The 22,763-nt window shown below is 44.1% G+C and overlaps 1 protein-coding gene across 1 annotated transcript; it reads left to right on the top strand.

Moving 5' to 3' along the window:
- The first annotated feature begins 20,848 nt into the window (after window positions 1–20,848).
- LOC134602002 (olfactory receptor 1M1-like) lies at window positions 20,849–22,162 on the top strand. Its single transcript, XM_063446505.1, has 3 exons — window positions 20,849–20,856; window positions 20,974–21,007; window positions 21,221–22,162. Exons 1-3 carry the CDS (start codon window positions 20,849–20,851, stop codon window positions 22,160–22,162), a joined length of 984 nt encoding a protein of 327 aa, XP_063302575.1.
- The last annotated feature ends 601 nt before the right edge of the window (window positions 22,163–22,763 follow it).

The following is a 22,763-nucleotide window of genomic DNA, read 5'->3' on the forward strand; positions in this document are numbered from 1 at the left end:
AAGGAAGGACTGACAGAGCCGCTTGAAGGACACTGACTGGCTGATGTTAGCTTACACTAGAAACCTTTTTTCTTTGTAAAAGCACGCTATAGAGACACCAGATATGATTGGCAATGTGCACTTGAACAGTTCTGCAGAGCACACACTGTAGGCCTGACACACCCGCTTGAAGACAAGTAACTGCTATTCAATCTATAACAGTGAAAAAAAAATTTTGGTTTTAAAAGCACGCTTTAGAGACACCAGATATGATTGGCAATGTGCACTGGAACAGTTCTGCAGAGCACACGCTGAAGGAAGGACTGACAGAGCCGCTTGAAGGACACTGACTGGCTGCTATTAGCTTACACTAGAAACCTTTTTTCTTTGTAAAAGCACGCTATAGAGACACCAGATATGATTGGCAATGTGCACTTGAACAGTTCTGCAGAGCACACACTGTAGGCCTGACACACCCGCTTGAAGACAAGTAACTGCTATTCAATCTATAACAGTGAAAAATAAATTTTGGTTTTAAAAGCACGCTATAGAGACACCAGATATGATTGGCAATGTGCACTGGAACAGTTCTGCAGAGCACACGCTGAAGGAAGGACTGACAGAGCCGCTTGAAGGACATTGACTGGCTGCTATTAGCTTACACTAGAAACCTTTTTTCTTTGTAAAAGCACGCTATAGAGACACCAGATATGATTGACAATGTGCACTTGAACAGTTCTGCAGAGCACACACTGTAGGCCTGACACACCCGCTTGAAGACAAGTAACTGCTATTCAATCTATAACAGTGAAAAATACATTTTGGTTTTAAAAGCACGCTATAGAGACACCAGATATGATTGGCAATGTGCACTGGAACAGTTCTGCAGAGCACACGCTGAAGGAAGGACTGACATAGCCGCTTGAAGGACACTGACTGGCTGCTATTAGCTTACACTAGAAACGTTTTTTCTTTGTAAAAGCACGCTAAAGAGACACCAGATATGATTGGCAACTGTCAAAGCACGCTGGCAGTGTTGTGCAGGGCACACGCTGAAGGAAGGCCTGACAGAGCCGCTTGAAGGACACTGACTGGCTGCTATTAGCTTACACTGGAAAGCTTTTTTCTTTGTAAAAGCACGCTAAAGAGACACCAGATATGATTGGCAACTGTCAAAGCACGCTGGCACAGGTCTGCAGAGCACACGCTGAAGTGGGCCTGACACCCAGACGCTTGCAGACAACTAACTGCTCTTCTATTACAGTGAAAAATAATTATTTATTTTAAATGTAAAGCTTAACCTATTGTTAAAACAGATATGAGTGGTGGCACTGACTGTGCAAATGGGCAAGGCATCCAACCTGACACAGAAGCTGGCAGGCAGGCAACTACTCTTCTATTACAGTGAAAAAAAATGATTTCTTTTAAATGTAAAGCTTAACCTATTGTTAAAACAGATATGAGTGGTGGCACTGACTGTGCAAATGGGCAAGGCATCCAACCTGACACAGAAGCTGGCAGGCAGGCAACTGGTCTTCTATTACAGTGAAAAAAAATTATTTCTTTTAAATGTAAAGCTTAACCTATTGTAAAAACAGATATGAGTGGTGGCACTGACTGTGCAAATGGGCAAGGCATCCAACCTGACACAGAAGCTGGCAGGCAGGCAACTGCTCTTCTATTACAGTGAAAAAAAATTATTTCTTTTAAATCTAAAGCTTAACCTATTGTAAAAACAGATATGAGTGGTGGCACTGACTGTGCAAATGGGCAAGGCATCCAACCTGACACAGAAGCTGGCAGGCAGGCAACTGCTCTTCTATTACAGTGAAAAAAAATATTTTAAATGTAAAGCTTAACCTATTGTTAAAACAGATATGAGTAGTGGCACTGACTGTGCAAATGGGCAAGGCATCCAACCTGACACAGAAGCTGGCAGGCAGGCAACTGCTCTTCTATTACAGTGAAAAAAAAATATTTATTTTAAATGTAAAGCTTAACCTATTGTTAAAACAGATATGAGTGGTGGCACTGACTGTGCAAATGGGCAAGGCATCCAACCTGACACAGAAGCTGGCAGGCAGGCAACTGCTCTTCTATTACAGTGAAAAAAATATATTTATTTTAAATGTAAAGCTTAACCTATTGTTAAAACAGATATGAGTGGTGGCACTGACTGTGCAAATGGGCAAGGCATCCAACCTGACACAGAAGCTGGCAGGCAGGCAACTGCTCTTCTATTACAGTGAAAAAAAAATATTTATTTTAAATGTAAAGCTTAACCTATTGTTAAAACAGATATGAGTGGTGGTACTGGGCAAGTAGGCACAGTATCCAATGTGAACCTCACACAGAAGCTGGCAGGCAGGCACCTGCAATTACATTACACAGGAAAAAAAAAAAAGCAGCCTGATGTTATAGCCCTAAAAAGGGCTTTTTGGGGTGCTGTCCTTACAGCAGAGATCAGATGAGTCCTTCAGGATTGTAGTGGACACTGCATACCCTAGCCTAGCTATCAATTTCCCTATCTAATCAGCAGCAGCTAAACTTTCCCTCCTCTCACTAAGCATGCAGCTTCAGAATGAATCGAAAATGGATGCTGGGAGGGAGGTTGGATGGTGTGGAAGGGAGGGAGTGCTGCTGATTGGCTGGAATGTGTCTGCTGACCGAGAGGCACAGGGTCAAAGTTTGCCCAATGATGATGAATAGGGGGCGGATCGAACTGCGCATGTGTCCGCCCGCCGCGGCGAACGTGAACACGCTAAGTTCGCCGGGAACTGTTCGCCGGCGGACAGTTCGGTACATCACTAACTGACAGCCACTAGAGACACCTCCGCTACAATGCCATGTTTAACTACATGAAGCGTTGAAAGTGCATAGCGATTGCCACTTATGCGCATCAAGTTCCCAATGCTCATGTATGAGGAACATTGGATTGGACCAGTGTTGCACCATCAGTGGAGGGCTTGAATCTATGTAGGGACAGAAACACTCTAGTATTCGGAATACAGGTTTATATTCCTAACACTATAATGTTCCTTTAAAAAAGTATTTTTTTAAACTAAAATGGTCCTTTTTGCACAAATACAATCACTGATACTACATACATATATTTACACTCATTTACACTCAATGGTCCAAACAATCATTGACCAATGTACACAAAAATCACTGACTCACGCAGAGTGACACACACACATATCCAAGCAGCCCCACACACTAATCAAAACACACACACACAGATACCTAAACAGACACACACAGACAGACCCAGGCAGACACACACCCTGACAAGAGCACATACACATTGATCCAGACACACACATACAAACACACTGACCAAAGCACACACACACACACACACACACAGACCCAAGTACACACAAACAGGCTGACACATACACCCTGGCCCCTGGCAGCCTTGACTCTCTTTTAGCTCTGCCCCTGCTATCCTCCTGCCCACTTGACCCTGAGTACATGGCAATGGGCTGGAGCGATTGTATGATGCGCCCATGTGCTGCCTGCATATGAGAGGTGTGTAAGGGGGACGGCTCACTGATATTTGCATGCTGAGGTTGAAGGCTAGTTTGCAGCTATGTAAGGGCTCCCACTGCGCACGGTGCCATGACCTCCAACACGCAATATAAAATGTGTCCCACATAGAGGGGTGCTTCTTATTGGCGTCCCCAATTACGAAGCACCCTAGGAAGTCGCCTAATCGGCATACAGGATGCGCCAGCCTTGGGTGACAGCTGGTATTAGAGTTCTGAAGAATTTGTGTAAAAAAGGCAAGTAAGTGTTCCGGCTTGATGTGGTCCTGCATATGATTAAGTCAGCAACTGGGCCTCCATCTGTTCTCCATCTGGCCTTCATCATTTTAGTTTCCATCTGCTATGTTGCTGCAGAATGTGATTTTGGGTGGGGTATAAAAATCTTTTTATCTGCTTTTCCCTGCTGCCATTTTGACCTAGGCTGCAACACTGTGCTTTGTTGAGAATGGGTTCACAGTCTTTCACTTTAAATTATTTCTCTATTGGAGCCTGTGTGTAGGAGTGAAATAGTACGCGGTCATCTTACTCAACTGGTAGCCACACCCTCAATGTGTTTTATTAAACCTGAAAAGGGTGCTATGAAAATCCCCCATCTGCATGGAGTGTTATGCAAAGATGGATTTTTCAAGGAGGAGACAGAATTAATTTTAATAAGGGGTATTCCCAATTAAAACCCATTTAACATACAGCTCTAACATTTCAGTAACATTCTTTAGAATAAACTGACTGATTTGTTCAAGCACGTTTAGTCATAAATTAAAAGTTTATTTAGACATATTGCTTGTATTCTAAGGCAAAGAAAATGTTTTTTTTGCAGTAAGAGCAATAATGATATGGAATTCTCTGCCTATTGAGGTGGTTTTATCAGAGTCCATGCAGATGTTTACTCTGCAATTGGATAAATACTTGCCAAAAACATAACATACAGGGATATCATTTCTAATTAGTGGGGTAATAGCTGCTTGATCCAAGGAGACATCTGACTGCCATTTTGGGTGCAAGAAGGAATTTTATCCTAGTTTATTGCAAAATTGGTAGCACTTCAGACTGGGTTTTTTGTCTTCTTTTGGATCAACAGCATAAACATATGTGAGGAAGGCTGAACTTGATGGACGCAAGTCTCTTTTCAGCTATAACTATGAAAGAAGACAGAGTTAATATCTTTGAAAAATATTTTTTTTCCCCAATGGTATTACAGTAAGTATTTTACTCTATGGACTGATGTTAATAACACATTAGAGTCTTAAGGTAATCTCTATGTATTTAGATGACTATATAAAAACTCCGTTTGAAAAATAGTATATGGCTTTCACCAATCAGTCACCAATTGTTGGCTCTCAGATGCTGATTCAAGTAAGTTTATGACTGATAGACCAATGATGCATTATGTACAGAATTATGTTTAACTATATGATATAAAATATGAATAGCAATTTATGGTAAAAGTAAGCCACAATTCAGTATACAATGCTGTGATGGGTGAAGTGATATTAAGCTAGTTTGTAAGCAGCTCTTACAGTGACATTTATGCATCATTTGTCGTAATTATGCATTCCCTCTTACTTTTTGGGCTAGTTCTATATGATGAGATGACACATTGTAAAATAAAATTATTCTTGTTACGATGTCTTTCCATTTTTGGGTTCAATTAGAAATTGTTTGTACTCCTGCATCAAAAACAACAAAATGGAGTTGTCAATATCTTTATCTGAAATGAATTTCTAAAAAGTTTTAATTTTGTTCAAAACAAAAACAATATATGTATATATAAATATATATATATATATATATATTTAACCAAACACAAACAGATTTTCAACCAAAATAAAACCATCATAGCGAATAGAATGTGGAATTTGTAAATGTATATTATCATTTTATGTATTTAATAAGGCCAGGATCATTTTTCATTTTATAATCTTACAATGATTACAATGCTTCAACAATGAAGATAGCTTAACAGCCTGACAGCATCTACAGTAATTATGATGATTAATATTATGATTATTGTTATATATTGAGTTATTTTGATTTCCTGGGCTTAGCTTTTCTCTTGGACATTCTCAGAAGATTTGTGATAGTGCAGACTTCATGGGGAAATGAGGTATGTAAAAATAATTGCTTTCCCAAATGAAGCTGTATTTATTACTGGACATTATTTACACATATGGAGACAAATTAAAGCATACAAGTTCAATGAATAATGTGAATAAACTTAGTATTAATATTTCTATTATTAATATTATATTCATCATGACATTATTTAGTTATACTTTTGACAAAAAAGCTGAAATAGAAATGTGAGGTTATTTACTAAAGTAAGAATTTAAAGTGAATTTTTAAAATTTTAAGGCCACAGTAGCTGAACTGAAAACATAGCTGAGAGATTTTTTCCAATTCTGCTATTTTCACCTTCCATTTGAAATTCACTTTGAATTTCTTATTGTCCTCTTTTTCTTGCAATTTGAAGAGTAAGTCACTATTCAGGGTCCATAGTAGCATAAAGTGTTATTTATGATTTTAATATACTGCAGCATATCTTCTCTCCTTCTTGTCACCTATTTAATTGCACATCTTCATAAACATCTTCAAAACTTGTCTTTCTCTTGCAACAAGACTTTGATCTACTATTATAATGACTGCTGTTTACCATTAATTTATTTGTGTCATCTCTAAAACTCTTATCATAACTCCAGCATCCTTTTATTATAAAATTCACATCTCCTGTAAATTATTTGGTCAAGGCTGCTTGATATCGCTGGACCTCACTACATGTAATCTATAACTCCATCACTCCCCATCATAATGAATTTCTTTAAGGAAGTTTATAAATAACCAATAGACCCAAACCCTTACAGGTTCACCATGTCTATAAGCTTCCTAGCACATTTCTTTTGATGTTAGCCTTCTAATCACCCAACAATAGTGATGTACCGAACTGTCCGCCGGCGAACAGTTCCGGCGAACTTAGCGTGTTCGCGTTCGCCGCGGCGGGCGGACACATGCGCAGTTCGATCTGCCCCCTATTCGTCATCATTGGGCAAACTTTGACCCTGTGCCTCTCGGTCAGCAGACACATTCCAGCCAATCAGCAGCACTCCCTCCCTTCCACACCCTCCAACCTTCCTCCCAGCATCCATTTTCGATTCATTCTGAAGCGGCATGCTTAGTGAGAGGAGGGAAAGTTTAGCTTCTGCTGATTAGATAGGGAAATTGATAGCTAGGCTAGGGTATTCAGTGTCCACTACAATCCTGAAGGACTCATCTGATCTCTGCTGTAAGGACAGCACCCCAAAAAGCCCTTTTTAGGGCTAGAACATCAGGCTGCTTTTTTTTTTCTGTGTAATGTAATTGCAGGTGCCTGCCTGCCAGCTTCTGTGTGAGGTACACATTGGATACTGTGCCCACTTGCCCAGTGCCACCACTCATATCTGGGGTCACAATAGGTTAAGCTTTAGATATAAAAGAAATATTTTTTTTTCACTGTAATAGAAGAGCAGTTGCCTGCCTGCCAGCTTCTGTGTCAGGTTGGATGCCTTGCCCATTTGCACAGTCAGTGCCACCACTCATATCTGTTTTTACAATAGGTTAAGCTTTAGATTTAAAAGAAATAATTTTTTTCACTGTAATAGAAGAGCAGTTGCCTGCCTGCCAGCTTCTGTGTCAGGTTGGATGCCTTGCCCATTTGCACAGTCAGTGCCACCACTCATATCTGTTTTTACAATAGGTTAAGGTTTAGATTTAAAAGAAATATTTTTTTTTCACTGTAATAGAAGAGCAGTTGCCTGCCTGCCAGCTTCTGTGTGAGGTTCACATTGGATACTGTGCCCACTTGCCCAGTGCCACCACTCATATCTGTTTTTACAATAGCTTAAGCTTTAGATTTAAAATAAATATTTTTTTTTCACTGTAATAGAAGAGCAGTTAGTTGTCTGCAAGCATCTGGGTGTCAGGCCTACTTCAGCGTGTGCTCTGCAGACCTGTGCCAGCGTGCTTTGACAGTTGCCAATCATATCTGGTGTCTCTTTAGCGTGCTTTTACAAAGAAAAAAGGTTTCCAGTGTAAGCTAATAGCAGCCAGTCAGTGTCCTTCAAGCGGCTCTGCCAGGCCTTCCTTCAGCGTGTGCCCTGCACAACCCTGCCAGCGTACTTTGACAGTTGCCACTCATATCTGGTGTCTCTATAGCGTGCTTTTACAAAGAAAAAAGGTTTCCAGTGTAAGCTAATAGCAGCCAGTCAGTGTCCTTCAAGCGGCTCTGTCAGGCCTTCCTTCAGCGTGTGCCCTGCACAACACGGCCAGTGTGCTTTGACAGTTGCCAATCATATCTGGTGTCTCTTTAGCGTGCTTTTACAAAGAAAAAAGGTTTCCAGTGTAAGCTAATAGCAGCCAGTCAGTGTCCTTCAAGCGGCTCTGTCAGGCCTTCCTTCAGTGTGTGCCCTGCACAACCCTGCCAGCGTACTTTGACAGTTGCCAATCATATCTGGTGTCTCTATAGCGTGCTTTTAAAACCAAAATTTTGTTTCCACTGTAATAGAAGAGCAGTTGCCTGCCTGCCAGCTTCTGTGTGAGGTTCACAGTGGATACTGTGCCCTCTTGCCCAGTGCCACCACTCATATCTGTTTTTACAATAGCTTAAGCTTTAGATTTAAAATAAATAATTTTTTTTCACTGTAATAGAAGAGCAGTTAGTTGTCTGCAAGCGTCTGGGTGTCAGGCCTACTTCAGCGTGTGCTCTGCAGACCTGTGCCAGCATGCTTTGACAGTTGCCAATCATATCTGGTGTCTCTTTAGCGTGCTTTTACAAAGAAAAAAGGTTTCCAGTGTAAGCTAATAGCAGCCAGTCAGTGTCCTTCAAGCGGCTCTGTCAGGCCTTCCTTCAGCGTGTGCCCTGCACAACACTGCCAGCGTGCTTTGACAGTTGCCAATCATATCTGGTGTCTCTTTAGCGTGCTTTTACAAAGAAAAAAGGTTTCCAGTGTAAGCTAATAGCAGCCAGTCAGTGTCCTTCAAGCAGCTCTGTCAGGCCTTCCTTCAGCGTGTGCCCTGCACAACCCTCCCAGCGTACTTTGACAGTTGCCAATCATATCTGGTGTCTCTATAGCGTGCTTTTAAAACCAAAATTTGTTTTTCACTGTTATAGATTGAATAGCAGTTACTTGTCTTCAAGCGGGTGTGTCAGGCCTACTGTGTGTGCTCTGCAGAACTGTTCAAGTGTGCATTGCCAATCATATCTGGTGTCTCTATAGCGTGCTTTTACAAAGAAAAAAGGTTTCCAGTGTAAGCTAATAGCAGCCAGTCAGTGTCCTTCAAGCGGCTCTGTCAGTCCTTCCTTCAGCGTGTGCTCTCCAGAACTGTTCCAGTGCACATTGCCAATCATATCTGGTGTCTCTATAGCGTGCTTTTAAAACCAAAATTTGTTTTTCACTGTTATAGATTGAATAGCAGTTACTTTTCTTCAAGCGGGTGTGTCAGGCCTACAGTGTGTGCTCTGCAGAACTGTTACAGTTCACATTGCCAATCATATCTGGTCTCACAGTAGCTTGCACGCATAGTACCACAAATCCCCCAAAAAATGACAGGCAGAGGCAGGCCACCCCGCAGGGGCCGTCGTGGTGCTGTGATTCCCTTTTGCCCTAGAATAATGCCCAGTTTTCAGAAGCCAAGTACCCTGAACTTGAAAAGTTCTGAGGACATAGTTGACTGGCTAACACAGGACACCCAATCTTGTACAGCCTCCGCTCGGAACCTTGACGCACCATCTTCCTCCAGCTTAGCTTCAGGCACCTCTCAAGATACCACTCACCCGCCTGCTGCCACCACCAAAACTAGCACCACAGCCGCTTTACTTGGTATGTCAGAGGAGTTATTCACACACCCGTTTGAAGAAATGAGTGATGCGCAACCATTATTGCTAGAGGATGTAGATAACAGGGATATGTCTCAGGCAGGCAGCATTAAACACATGGAGGTACGGTGTGATGATGATGATGTTGTACCCGCTGCTGCTTCCTTTTCTGAGTTGTCAGATACAAGCGAAGCGGTTTTTGATGACGATGCGTCCATGGATGTCACGTGGGTGCCCGCTCGGCAAGAAGAAGAACAGGGCGAAAGTTCAGATGGGGAGACAGAGAGGAGGAGGAGACGAGTTGGAAGCAGGGGGGGTCATCGCAAGGAGCTAGTGGCACAGTCAGACAGCATGCATTGGCACCCGGGGTCAGCCCGACAGCACGCCAATCAACGCATGCTGTGTCCACCACCAGAATGCCGTCATTGCAGAGCTCAGCAGTGTGGCATTTTTTTTGTGTGTCGGCCTCTGACAACAGCGATGCCATTTGCAACCTGTGCCAAAGGAAACTGAGTCGTGGGAGGTCCAACACCCACCTAGGTACAACTGCTTTGCGTAGGCACATGATCTCACATCACAAACGCCTATGGGATCAACACATGAGTACAAGCAGCACGCCTACTCTAAGCCGCCATCCTCCTCCTGGTCTAGCATCTTCAGCCACGTCAACCACTGCTGTCCTTCTTGCCCCCTCTCAACCATCCGCCACTCCCTCTCCCGCCTTGAGCAGTTCCCGCTCATCTGCCCACAGTCATGTGTCTGTCAAGGACATGTTTGAGCGTAAGAAGCCAATGTCACCAAGTCACCCCCTTGCCCAGCGTCTGACAGCTGGCTTGTCCGAACTATTAGCCCGCCAGCTTTTACCATACAATCTGGTTGAGTCTGAGGTGTTCAAAAAATTTGTAGCTATTGGGACACCGCAGTGGAAGGTACCCGGACGGAATTTCTTTTCACAAAAGGCAATCCCCAACTTGTACTCGATTGTGCAAAAGGAAGTCATGGCATGTCTGGCACACAGTGTTGGGGCAAGGGTCCATCTGACCACTGATACCTGGTCTGCAAAGCATGGTCAGGGCAGGTATATCACCTACACTGCGCATTGGGTAAACCTGCTGACGGCTGACAAGCAAGGAATGCGTGGCATTGCAGAGGAGTTGGTGACATCGCCACGACTTGCAGGCAGTCCTGCTGCCACCTCCTCTACTCCTCCTACTCCATCGTCTTCCATAACCTCCTCGGCTGAGTCCTCTTGTGCTGCTGCATCTTGCTCCACATCAACGGCACCACCCCAGCTCCCCAGGTACTATTCCACATCCCGGATACGGCAGTGTCACGCCGTCTTGGGTTTGACTTGCTTGAAAGCAGAGAGTCACACCGGACAAGCACTCCTGTCCGCCCTGAACGCACAGGTGGAAAAGTGGTTGACTCCGCAGCAACTGGATATCGGCAAAGTGGTGTGTAACAACGGAAAAAATTTGATAGCGGCATTGAAGTTGGGCAAGTTGACACATGTGCCGTGCATGGCACATGTGTGTAATCTGATCGTACAACGCTTTGTGCATAAGTACACAGGCTTACAGGACGTCCTGAAGCAGGCCAGGAAGGTGTGTGGCCATTTCAGGCGTTCCTACACGCCATGGCTCACTTTGCCGATATCCAGCGGCGAAACAACACGCCAGTGAGGCGCTTGATTTGCGACAGCCCTACACGTTGGAATTCAACACTCCTAGTGTTCGACCGCCTGCTCCAACAAGAAAAAGCTGTTAATGAATATTTGTATGACCGGGGTGCTAGGACAGCCTCTGGGGAGCTGGGAATTTTTTTGCCACGTTACTGGACGCTCATGCGCAATGCCTGTAGGCTCATGCGTCCTTTTGAGGAGGTGACAAACCTAGTCAGTCACAACGAAGGCACCATCAGCGACATCATACCATTTGTTTTCTTCCTGGAGCGTGCCCTGCGAAGAGTGCTGGATCAGGCTGTAGATGAGCATGAAGAGGAAGAGGAAGAGTTGTGGTCACCATCACCACCAGAAACAGCCTTATCAGCATCGCTTGCTGGACCTGCGGCAACGCTGGAAGAGGATTGTGAGGAAGAGGAGTCAGAGGAGGATTGTAGCTTTTAAGGGGGAGGAGGAGGAGCAAGACCAAACACAACAGGCATCCCAGGGTGCTCGTTGTCACCTATCTGGTACCCGTGGTATTGTACGTGGCTGGGGGGAAGAACATACCTTCAATGACATCAGTGAGGAGGAGGAACGGGAAATGAGTAGCTCGGCATCCAACCTTGTGCAAATGGGGTCTTTCATGCTGTCCTGCCTGTTGAGGGACCCTCGTATAAAAAGGCTGAAGGAGAACGACCTGTACTGGGTGTCCACGCTACTAGACCCCCGGTATAAGCAGAAAGTGGCTGAAATGTTACCGAATTACAACAAGTCGGAAAGGATGCAGCATTTGCTAAATAAATGAAAAAGTATGCTTTACACAGCGTATAAGGGTGATGTCACAGCACAACGGGAATCTAACAGGGGGAGAGGTGGAAGTCATCCTCCTCCTCCTCCCACGACCACGCCGGCAAGGACAGGACACTTTAAAGACGTGTTGTTGATGGAGGACATGCGGACCTTTTTAAGTCCTATGCATCGCCACAGCCCTTCGGGATCCACCCTCAGAGAGCGACTCGACCGACAGGTAGCAGACTACCTCGCCTTAACTGCAGATATCGACACTCTGAGGAGCGATAAACCCCTTGACTACCAACTAGGGTTCAAGCCGCCATGTTTTAGGGCACTTTCTGCCTGTGAAACAAACATCAATTTTTCTGGCCTCTGCTACAGCAGCGGCTGCTACAACACCACATTTTTCAGGCATGTGTACATGCCTAATTTTTAGGCCCACTGGTGCAGCACTGTGGCTTCAAAAACCAAACCAAAAAAAAATCCTCCAAGATGGCACCAATATACCAGTGGTCTAAGCATCTTCCCAACTTGTCCTAAAAAGGGGAGGTGTCAGGGTACCTGAGGCCTCTACCTCTAAGGGAGGTAGAGACTTGGTGGTGTATCCGTCCAGGCGAGCTGTTTCCTCCGTTCCTCGCGGTTCATCCAGTCACTTAAACACCGGCCGCGAGGAATCCACGTCCTTTTCTAGCAGGACGCTCAATACGTGACGTCATGACGCTAGCACGAGCAATCTGTCACTCAAGTGTCCGATATCCAATCGGTACTTGTCAGAGGCGTGATTTCCATCCAGAGCCAGGGTATTTAAGCTTACTCCTTTCTTCAGCTCATTGCCCTGTCGTGGTTCTAGCTTGTCTAGTCACTCAGTGCTCTGGTATTCTAGTTTGCTCCATTGGTTTTGACTCGGCTCGTTGTACTACCCTGTTTCTCTGTTATCCCTTGACCCGGCTTGTCTCTCGCTTATCTGTCTTCTCGTTCCCTCGACCTCGGCTTGCCTCTGACTATTCTTTACTCTCGGTACGTTAGTCCGGCCATTCTAAGGCCCGGTATACGTACCTTTCCACTCTTTGTACTCTGCGTGTTGGATCCCTGTCCCGATCCTGACATTACGACAGGGCCAATGGATCCTGCAGGTACAAACAGTCAGCTTGGTTCTTCGGATCCCAGGTTTGACGCCATGGAACATAGGATGGATCAGATGGCTTTGGCACTACAGGCACTTTTGTCTCGTGCTAGTAATCCACCTGAGGAGACACGTACTCCTTCTATCTCTCCTGCAGTCTCAGGTCTAGAGGTAGCCACTGTAGGTGCTTCTTCCCGTATTACCCCACCAGTACGTTATGGCGGGTCACCGGAGAAGTGTCGTGGCTTTCTAAACCAGATTAGCATCCATTTCGAACTACAACCCCGCTCTTATCCTACAGATAGAGCAAAGGTTGGATTTATTATTACTCTGCTCATTGAAAAAGCTTTGAGATGGGCCAATCCTTTATGGGAGAATGATAATCCACTCGTCTATAATTATAATGCCTTTGTAGCTGCGTTTAGAAGAACTTTTGACCCTCCTGGCAGAAAGGTCAATGCAGCTAGATTAATGTTGCGCCTTAAACAGGACAATCGAACACTTGTGGATTATGCACTAGAGTTCAGATCCTTGGCGGCAGAAGTTAAGTGGAACGAACAGGCTTATATAGATGTGTTTCTGAATGGGTTATCAGATGTAATTCTTGACGAGGTCGCTACTAGAGAACTCCCTGAAAATTTGGAGGATTTAATTTCTTTTATATCTCGTATTGATGAACGCTTAAGAGAGAGGCAGAACACTCGAGATAGGACCCGTAGACCCTCCTTTAAACTAGCGCCTACCTTTCAAATCTCTGAGTTCGAAGACTTACGTATTCCTGAACCTATGCAGATAGGCAGTACTCATCTCACTGAAAGGGAGAGACAGTACAGGAGAAGGGAGGGTTTATGTATGTATTGTGGAGTCAGGGGTCATTTACGCCTAAATTGTCCCAATCGGTCGGGAAACGCTCGCACCTAAGTTCCTCTAGAGGACAGGCCTTGGGTGTTTCTACTTTGTCCTCTATTCACAACTACAAGGAGCTCAGGCTTGTGTTACCCGTTTCTTTAAAGTGGGAGAAGGGAGTAGTTAAGACTATGGCACTAATCGATTCTGGAGCTGCTGAGAGCTTTATAGATCAGGGTTTTGCTGCCAAGCATGCTATTCCATCCCAGTTAAAAGAGACACCTCTGGCTGTTGAGGCCATCGATGGTAGACCGTTACTTGAGCCTGTTATTTTTCATGAGACCATACCGATTAACTTGACTGTTGGCATCCTGCATAAAGAGGATATATCCTTGATGCTCATTTCTTCTCCGTCTATTCCCATAGTTCTGGGGTACTCCTGGCTGAGGAGACACAACCCTATTATTAATTGGGAATCAGGGGAGATAGTTTCGTGGGGAGAGAATTGTCAAGAAAAATGCTTGCGGAAGGTCTTACCTCTTGGATTAACTAATACATCGAATACCTCTGACAATCCTACAGAGACACAAATTCCGTCTCAGTATCTAGATTTAAAGGCAGTATTTGACAAAAAGAAAGCCGATACCTTACCCCCACACAGGTCCTTTGATTGCAAAATTAACCTACTCCCTGGTACCATGCCTCCCAGAGGTCATGTATACCCATTATCTATAAAGGAGAACTCAGTCCTAGAGGAATATATTCACGAAAATTTAGACAAGGGATTCATCAGGAGGTCCTCCTCCCCTGCCGGGGCTGGATTTTTTTTTGTTAAAAAGAAAGATGGTTCTTTGAGACCTTGTATTGATTATCGAGGCTTGAATAAGATAACCATTAAAAATGCCTACCCGATTCCCTTGATCACCGAACTCTTCGATCGTTTGAAGGGCTCTACAATTTTCACCAAGTTAGACCTCAGAGGGGCATATAACTTGGTGAGAATCCAGCAGGGACATGAGTGGATGACGGCATTCAATACTCGATATGGCCACTATGAATATACTGTCATGCCTTTTGGGTTATGCAATGCGCCAGCAGTATTCCAAGATCTGATTAATGAGGTTCTTAGGGAATTTCAGCAAGAGTGCGTCATTGTATACCTAGATGATATACTCATTCATTCTAGTGACATTGAGATTCATCACAAACAAGTCAGGAGGGTTTTGCACAAGCTTCTCCAGCATGGCTTGTACTGCAAGTTGGAGAAATGTAGCTTTGATCAAACCCAGGTAACCTTTCTCGGCTATGTGATCTCTGGGGAGGGATTTAAGATGGATCCGGATAAGCTCCAATCCATTCTAGAGTGGCCTTTACCCACAGGTCTTAAAGCCATACAGAGATTTATTGGTTTTTCCAATTATTATAGGCGCTTTATTAAGGGCTATTCTTCCATTATTGCACCCATCACTAACATGACCAAACAGGGGGCTGACACTAAGAATTGGACTACTGAAGCTCTCCTTGCGTTCAAGACTCTCAAGGAGCTTTTCGCTTCCGCTCCAATTTTAGTTCACCCTGACACTTCTCTGCCATTTTTGCTCGAGGTAGACGCATCAGAGACTGGTTTAGGTGCTGTTCTATCTCAAAGGTTGGGTGTTGATAAACCATTACATCCATGTGGATTTTTCTCTAAAAAATTGACCGGTACTGAAAGCAGGTATGACATTGGTGACAGAGAATTACTAGCGGTTATCAAGGCTTTGAAAGAATGGAGACATTTATTGGAAGGTACACTACATCCTGTTACCATCCTGACAGACCACAAAAACTTGTCCTATATCGGAGAGGCCAAGCGTCTGTCCTCCAGGCAGGCTCGTTGGTCGTTGTTTCTTACCCATTTCAATTACGTTCTGACTTACAGACCTGGGTCAAAGAATTCTAAAGCCGATGCGCTATCTCGCCAATATGAACCCTCTGCTTCAGTTGAACCACTTTTGTCTTCCATTGTACCCAAATGCAATATTATTGCTAATACCAGTCTCAAAATTCATTCCCCGCTACTTGACCAGATCTTGAAGTCACAACATCTAGCTCCCGGAAACACTCCTGAGGGAAGAAACTTTGTTCCTCCTGAACTTCAACTGGAGCTCTTACAATGTTTTCATGAAAGTAAAATAGCTGGTCATCCTGGTATTCGCAAGACGTACTCTCTGATATCCAAGGATTTCTGGTGGCCTTCACTTCGTAAGGATATTGAGGAGTTCGTCGCAGCTTGTGAGACTTGTGCCAAGACTAAACTATCTCATGCATCCCCATGTGGCCTGTTACACCCCTTGGACATTCCTGAGAAACCTTGGTCCTGTTTGTCCATTGACTTTATCGTTGATTTGCCTGCTTCCAAAAGACAGACTGTTATTCTCACGGTGGTGGATAGATTTACCAAGATGGCCCATTTCGTGCCATTACCTAAACTTCCGACTTCTCCTGAATTGGCGGAGATTTTTGCGAGAGAAGTTTTTCGTCTACATGGGATCCCTTCAGAGATTGTTTCTGATAGAGGTTCTCAATTTGTCTCACGTTTCTGGAGATCCTTTTGTTCTCAAATGGGCATCAAATTGAACTTTTCCTCTGCCTATCACCCTCAGTCTAACGGAGCTGCTGAACGTACTAATCAAAAGATCGAACAGTATCTGCGTTGCTTTGTTTCCGAACACCAGGACGATTGGGTCGGTTTGATTCCTTGGGCGGAGTTCGCACACAATAACCTTGTTTGCGATTCAACTCGCTCTAGCCCTTTCTTCATGAACTATGGCTTTCATCCTTCGATTTTTCCTTCGGTTTCCTCTTCTCAGGGGATACCGTCGGTTGATGATCATGTCGCCAACCTGAAGAAATTATGGGATCAGACTCGACAAATTCTATTACATAGTTCCTCGCTGTTCAAGAAACACGCTGACAAACATAGAAGAGCGGCTCCTGTTTTTGTTCCTGGGGATAGGGTATGGTTGAGTACTAAGAATATTCGCCTAAAAGTTCCGTCCATGAAATTTGCTCCTCGTTACATAGGCCCTTACAGGGTTCTCACTCGTATCAATCCGGTTGCGTATCGCCTTGCTCTGCCACCTGCCTTACGCATTCCTAACTCTTTTCATGTCTCCTTGTTGAAACCCCTCATTTGCAACAAATTCTCCTCTAAGGTCCCCTCGCCTCGTCCTGTTCAGGTGGAGGGTCGGGAGGAGTACGAGGTCAACTCCATCATTGACTCCAGAATTTCAAGGGGAAAATTGCAATATCTGGTCAACTGGAGGGGATATGGTCCTGAGGAGAGGAGTTGGGTACCTCAGGAGGATGTCCATGCTTCTCGCCTTCGCAGAGCATTTCACCTTCGCTTCCCATCTCGCCCCGGTTCATTCCGCCCGGTGGGCGTATCTGAGAGGGGGGGTACTGTCAGGGTACCTGAGGCCTCTACCTCTAAGGGAGGTAGAGACTTGGTGGTGTATCCGTCCAGGCGAGCTGTTTCCTCCGTTCCTCGCGGTTCATCCAGTCACTTAAACACCGGCCGCGAGGAATCCACGTCCTTTTCTAGCAGGACGCTCAATACGTGACGTCATGACGCTAGCACGAGCAATCTGTCACTCAAGTGTCCGATATCCAATCGGTACTTGTCAGAGGCGTGATTTCCATCCAGAGCCAGGGTATTTAAGCTTACTCCTTTCTTCAGCTCATTGCCCTGTCGTGGTTCTAGCTTGTCTAGTCACTCAGTGCTCTGGTATTCTAGTTTGCTCCATTGGTTTTGACTCGGCTCGTTGTACTACCCTGTTTCTCTGTTATCCCTTGACCCGGCTTGTCTCTCGCTTATCTGTCTTCTCGTTCCCTCGACCTCGGCTTGCCTCTGACTATTCTTTACTCTCGGTACGTTAGTCCGGCCATTCTAAGGCCCGGTATACGTACCTTTCCACTCTTTGTACTCTGCGTGTTGGATCCCTGTCCCGATCCTGACAGGAGGTGATTCAACAATTAAAAATCTCTGCCATTTACACGTCCACTGATAGGAGACGCGGAAGGTATTAAACTGATATGAACAATACTAAACTCACCACTCCTATCTGGTGGCACATTAGCTTGCCCGCGCAGTGCCCCAAATTTCAAGTAAGAGGACCGACCAAGCATCTTCTTCCATCTCCCTGTTACATAAATCAATGCCATATCCATAGAAATTGTAGAGAATATCCAGGATAGTTTTACAGGGCCAAATCATGTCGCCTGTTGAAAGAGGTGACCTTGCTCGGGTCCCAGGTGTGCGGTTCCTAAAATGGCTGCCATATACATGTCCACTGATAGGAGACGCGGAAGGTATTAAACTGATATGAACATTTACTAAACTCACCACTCCGAGTGCTGTTATTTATTTAATTTTTTTGTGGTGAGGCTTTACAGGGCAGAGTGCTTCTCCACGGGACATGTTAACTCACGGGCAGCTGGCTCATCAAGGAACCAGAGCAGCTTAAACGAGGTGACCTTGCTCGGGTCCCAGGTGTGCGGTTTCTAAAATGGCTGCCATATACACATCCACTGATAGGAGACGCGGAAGGTATTAAACTGATATGAACAATACTCCACTCCTATCAGTAGGTCCGTCCCATTGTGATTTATGCCCCCCACCCACCGCGCAGGGATGGGGGCCGGGGGGGAGGAAAGTAGCCCCCCCCATTGTGATTTATGGCCCCCACCCACCGCGCAGGGGTGGGGGCCGAGGGGGGGGGAGGACAGTAGGTCCCCCATTGTGATTTATGGCCCCCACCCATCGCGCAGGGGTTGGGGAGGACCGTAGCTCCCCCCAGTGTGTATCATGGGCTTTGAGGACAGGTGTCAATCCATACCTGCCAAGTGACCCTATGTAGGGGGAACAGTCCCTATTCTGCTCTGTGTCAGTGTGTATCATGGGCTCTGTGGACGGGGAACAGTCTCTATTCTGCTCTGTGTCAGTGTGTATCATGGTCTCTGTGGACGGTGAACAGTCTCTATTCTGCTCTGTGTCAGTGTGTATCATGGTCTCTGTGGACAGGGAACAGTCTCTATTCTGCTCTGTGTCAGTGTGTATCAGGGGCTTTGAGGACAGGTGTCAATCCATACCTGCCAAGTGACCCTATGTAGGGGCAACAGTCCCTATTCTGCTCTGTGTCAGTGTGTATCATGGTCTCTGTGGACGGGGAACAGTCTCTATTCTGCTCTGTGTCAGTGTGTATCATGGTCTCTGTGGACGGGGAACAGTCTCTATTCTGCTCTGTGTCAGTGTGTATCATGGACTCTGTGGACGGGGAACAGTCTTTATTCTGCTCTGTGTCAGTGTGTATCATGGACTCTGTGGACAGGGAGCAGTCTCTATTCTGCTCTGTGTCAGTGTGTATCAGGGGCTTTGATGACAGGTGTCAATCCATACCTGCCAAGTGACCCTATGTAGGGGGAACAGTCCCTATTCTGCTCTGTGGCAGTGTGTATCATGGTCTCTGTGCACGGGGAACAGTCTCTATTCTGCTCTGTGTCAGTGTGTATAATGGTCTCTGTGGACGGTTAACAGTCTCTATTCTGCTCTGTGTCAGTGTGTATCATGGTCTCTGTGGACAGGGAACAGTCTCTATTCTGCTCTGTGTCAGTGTGTATCAGGGGCTTTGAGGACAGGTGTCAATCCATACCTGCCAAGTGACCCTATGTAGGGGGGACAGTCTCTATTCTGCTCTGTGTCAGTGTGTATCATGGTCTCTGTGGACGGGGAACAGTCTCTATTCTGCTCTGTGTCAGTTTGTATCATGGTCTCTGTGGACAGGGAACAGTCTCTATTCTGCTCTGTGTCAGTGTGTATCAGGGGCTTTGAGGACAGGTGCCAATCCATACCTGCCAAGTGACCCTATGTAGGGGGAACAGTCTCTATTCTGCTCTGTGTCAGTGTGTATCATGGTCTCTGTGGACGGGGAACAGTCTCTATTCTGCTCTGTGTCAGTTTGTATCATGGTCTCTGTGGACAGGGAACAGTCTCTATTCTGCTCTGTGTCAGTGTGTATCAGGGGCTTTGAGGACAGGTGTCAATCCATACCTGCCAAGTGACCCTATGTAGGGGGAACAGTCTCTATTCTGCTCTGTGTCAGTGTGTATCAGGGATCATTAGGATAGGTGTCAATCCATATCTGCCAAGTGACCCTATGTAGGGGGAACAGTCCCTATTCTGCTCTGTGTCAGTGTGTATCAGGGATTTGACTATCTTTATTCAGATTGAAAAATTACAATTCCAGGACAAATTTAACAAACATTTACAAGAACATGTTATGCACATCATAGAAACAACGTGAACCTCTTTAAAGCCACAAACTTAATACAAAAAATATGTACACATAATGTGTAAGGGTTTGAAAGAATATTCTGAATCCTTACATGTTTACTTTATCGTTTGTTTGATTTTTGTGAACCATATATAAACTACAAGCAGCGTGAAAACTATAAAAACTCAAGTGGCCATGCTGATCAAATTAAATAGTATGCTTTACACAGCGTATAAGGGTGATGTCACAGCACAACGGGAATCTAACAGGGAAGAGGTGAAAGTCATCCTCCCCCTCCCACGACCCCGCCATATCTGCCAAGTGACCCTATGTAGGGGTAACAGTCTCTATTCTGCTCTGTGTCAGTGTGTATCATGGTCTCTGAGGACGGGGAACAGTCTCTATTCTGCTCTGTGTCAGTGTGTATCAGGGGCTTTGAGGACAGGTGTCAATGTTAGGTGATTTCTGCCCTTTATGGATTAAAAGCAGACTCTGCATCAACTGTGTAATTTTCCATGGGAGTTTTGCCATGGATCCCCCTCCGGCATGCCACAGTCCAGGTGTTAGTCCCCTTGAAACAACTTTTCCATCACTTTTGTGGCCAGAAAGAGTCCCTGTTGGTTTTAAAATTTGCGGGTTCGCGACAACACTAATTAGAGGTTTTTACCTAAAGTTGAAAGAAGCAAGGTGAATTCTAAGTGTAGGATTTTCCTAGGAGGTTTTCCTTGACGTGGCATGGCATGGTACTAAAAACCTCCAGTTATTTAAATAGTCACATAAACAAGTATTGGATATCCCAAAAACATCACAATTGTAGGATGATTATTTGACTGAACCAAGCTTTCCTAGTTCCCAATAAGTCTAGTGAATACCATTGTTAAAGCAGATGGGAAGGTAAACAGATCTTTTTTTTTACAAGCGTTTGTTTTGCTTTGAAAGACAAGATGAAATCAAGCCAATATTTACACTGTTTAGGGGAATAGGTTATTGCTGGTATACTGATATATTGTAGCAATGCCAATTTATATACATTATAAGCAATGGTATGATCCACTGTTAGAACTGCTGTCAAAGTATAATATGAAACATTCTTTTTTTTATCTATAGACAATACACATGGAGAATCACACAATGGTCACTGAGATAAATCTATTGGGATTTCATCACCTTCACAGACATTTATTATTTTCTATAATTCTTGTTGTTTATTGTTTGACAATATCTGGAAATTTCCTCATCATCGTGTTGGTGTCATGTTTCAGACACCTTCATTTTCCAATGTATTTCTTTCTTACTCAAATGTCCATATCAGATATTTTGTTGACAACAAATATTGCACCTCATATGCTTTCCATCGTCAATCATGAAGGAGGTATTATATCTCTTAAAGCGTGTATAACTCAAAACTACTTCTTCGGTGCTTTTGAAGCTTTAGAATGTTTTTTGTTAACGGTGATGTCTTATGATCGATATTTGGCCATCTGTAACCCCCTGCAATATAACTCTATAATGGACCATGCATTTTGCATTAAATTAATAGTTATATCTTGGGTGTTAGGCTTTTTTATGGCATTATTAATTGAATTGCCAATAACTCAGCTGGTATTTTGTGGACCTAACATTATTGATAATTTCTTTTGTGATACTGATCCACTCTTGAAGCTTTCATGTTCTGATACCTTAATATTACATGTAGAAGCTCTATTCCTATCAGTCCCTGTCATTGTTACACCTTTTGCAATAGTAATTGTGTCATATGTCTATATTGCTCTCACTGTTGCTAAAATTCCATCAATTAGTGGGAAAAAGAAAGCCTTCTCTACCTGCAGCTCCCATTTGACTGTTGTTTCCATATACTACGGGACTCTCATGAGCATTTACACTGTTCCAACTAATGAAAGATCATTGTTGACAAGCAAAATACTGTCTATGTTTTTTACAGTGGTGACTCCAATGCTTAATCCAATAATATACAGCCTGAGGAACAATGACATTAGAGAAGCTCTAAAGAAAATGAATCTAAACCCTTTAATAAACAGGAGTATCTGAAATCAGTATTTAAAGCTAAAGGGGATGTAAATTATACTGTAAGACAAATATTACTATACTTATTTGGAGAGAGGGACACTATTTAGCTAAACATGAGAAAATTGTAGGTTTTATCTCTCACAAAACCATATAATGAATGAAGAGGTACAAAGACTGACACTAATAGCTTCATGCTGCTCTAAAAGGTTAATGCATTGCAAAGTAATGCTTTTAATACCACCTGCCATGTGAGTGTCAGAGGAAGGCATGTATATTTGGTACTTTAAAGGCATCCATACATATCATCAATGGACAGTTCAGTTACAGTTAACATAACAAACAAGAACCTTAACAACTGGTCTATTGAAGCATAAACATGGAGAGCCGTTGAAAGCCTTCATGCTAGATAATAAGAACATGAATCCAATTAACGCGGAAAATGATCAACAATTGTATTAGCATATCACAATACAAAAATAAAGGGGTGGGATCCTCATTTTCCTACAGAGCACCGCAATTTATTTATTTATAAAATATTTTACTAGGAAAGATACATGAAGATTTCTCTTGTTTTCAAGCATGTCCTGGGTCCACAAATCATTGCATTGATACAACAGGGTAC

This window comes from Pelobates fuscus, chromosome 3, assembly GCF_036172605.1.
Source record: "Pelobates fuscus isolate aPelFus1 chromosome 3, aPelFus1.pri, whole genome shotgun sequence".
Lineage (NCBI taxonomy): Eukaryota > Metazoa > Chordata > Amphibia > Anura > Pelobatidae > Pelobates > Pelobates fuscus.

Excerpts from the sequence above, each read along its gene's own strand:
- LOC134602002 (XM_063446505.1), top strand. Across the intron at positions 21,008-21,220 it reads TTGTTAAAGCAGATGGGAAG|ACAATACACATGGAGAATCA; the intron begins GTAAACAGATCT and ends TTTTATCTATAG.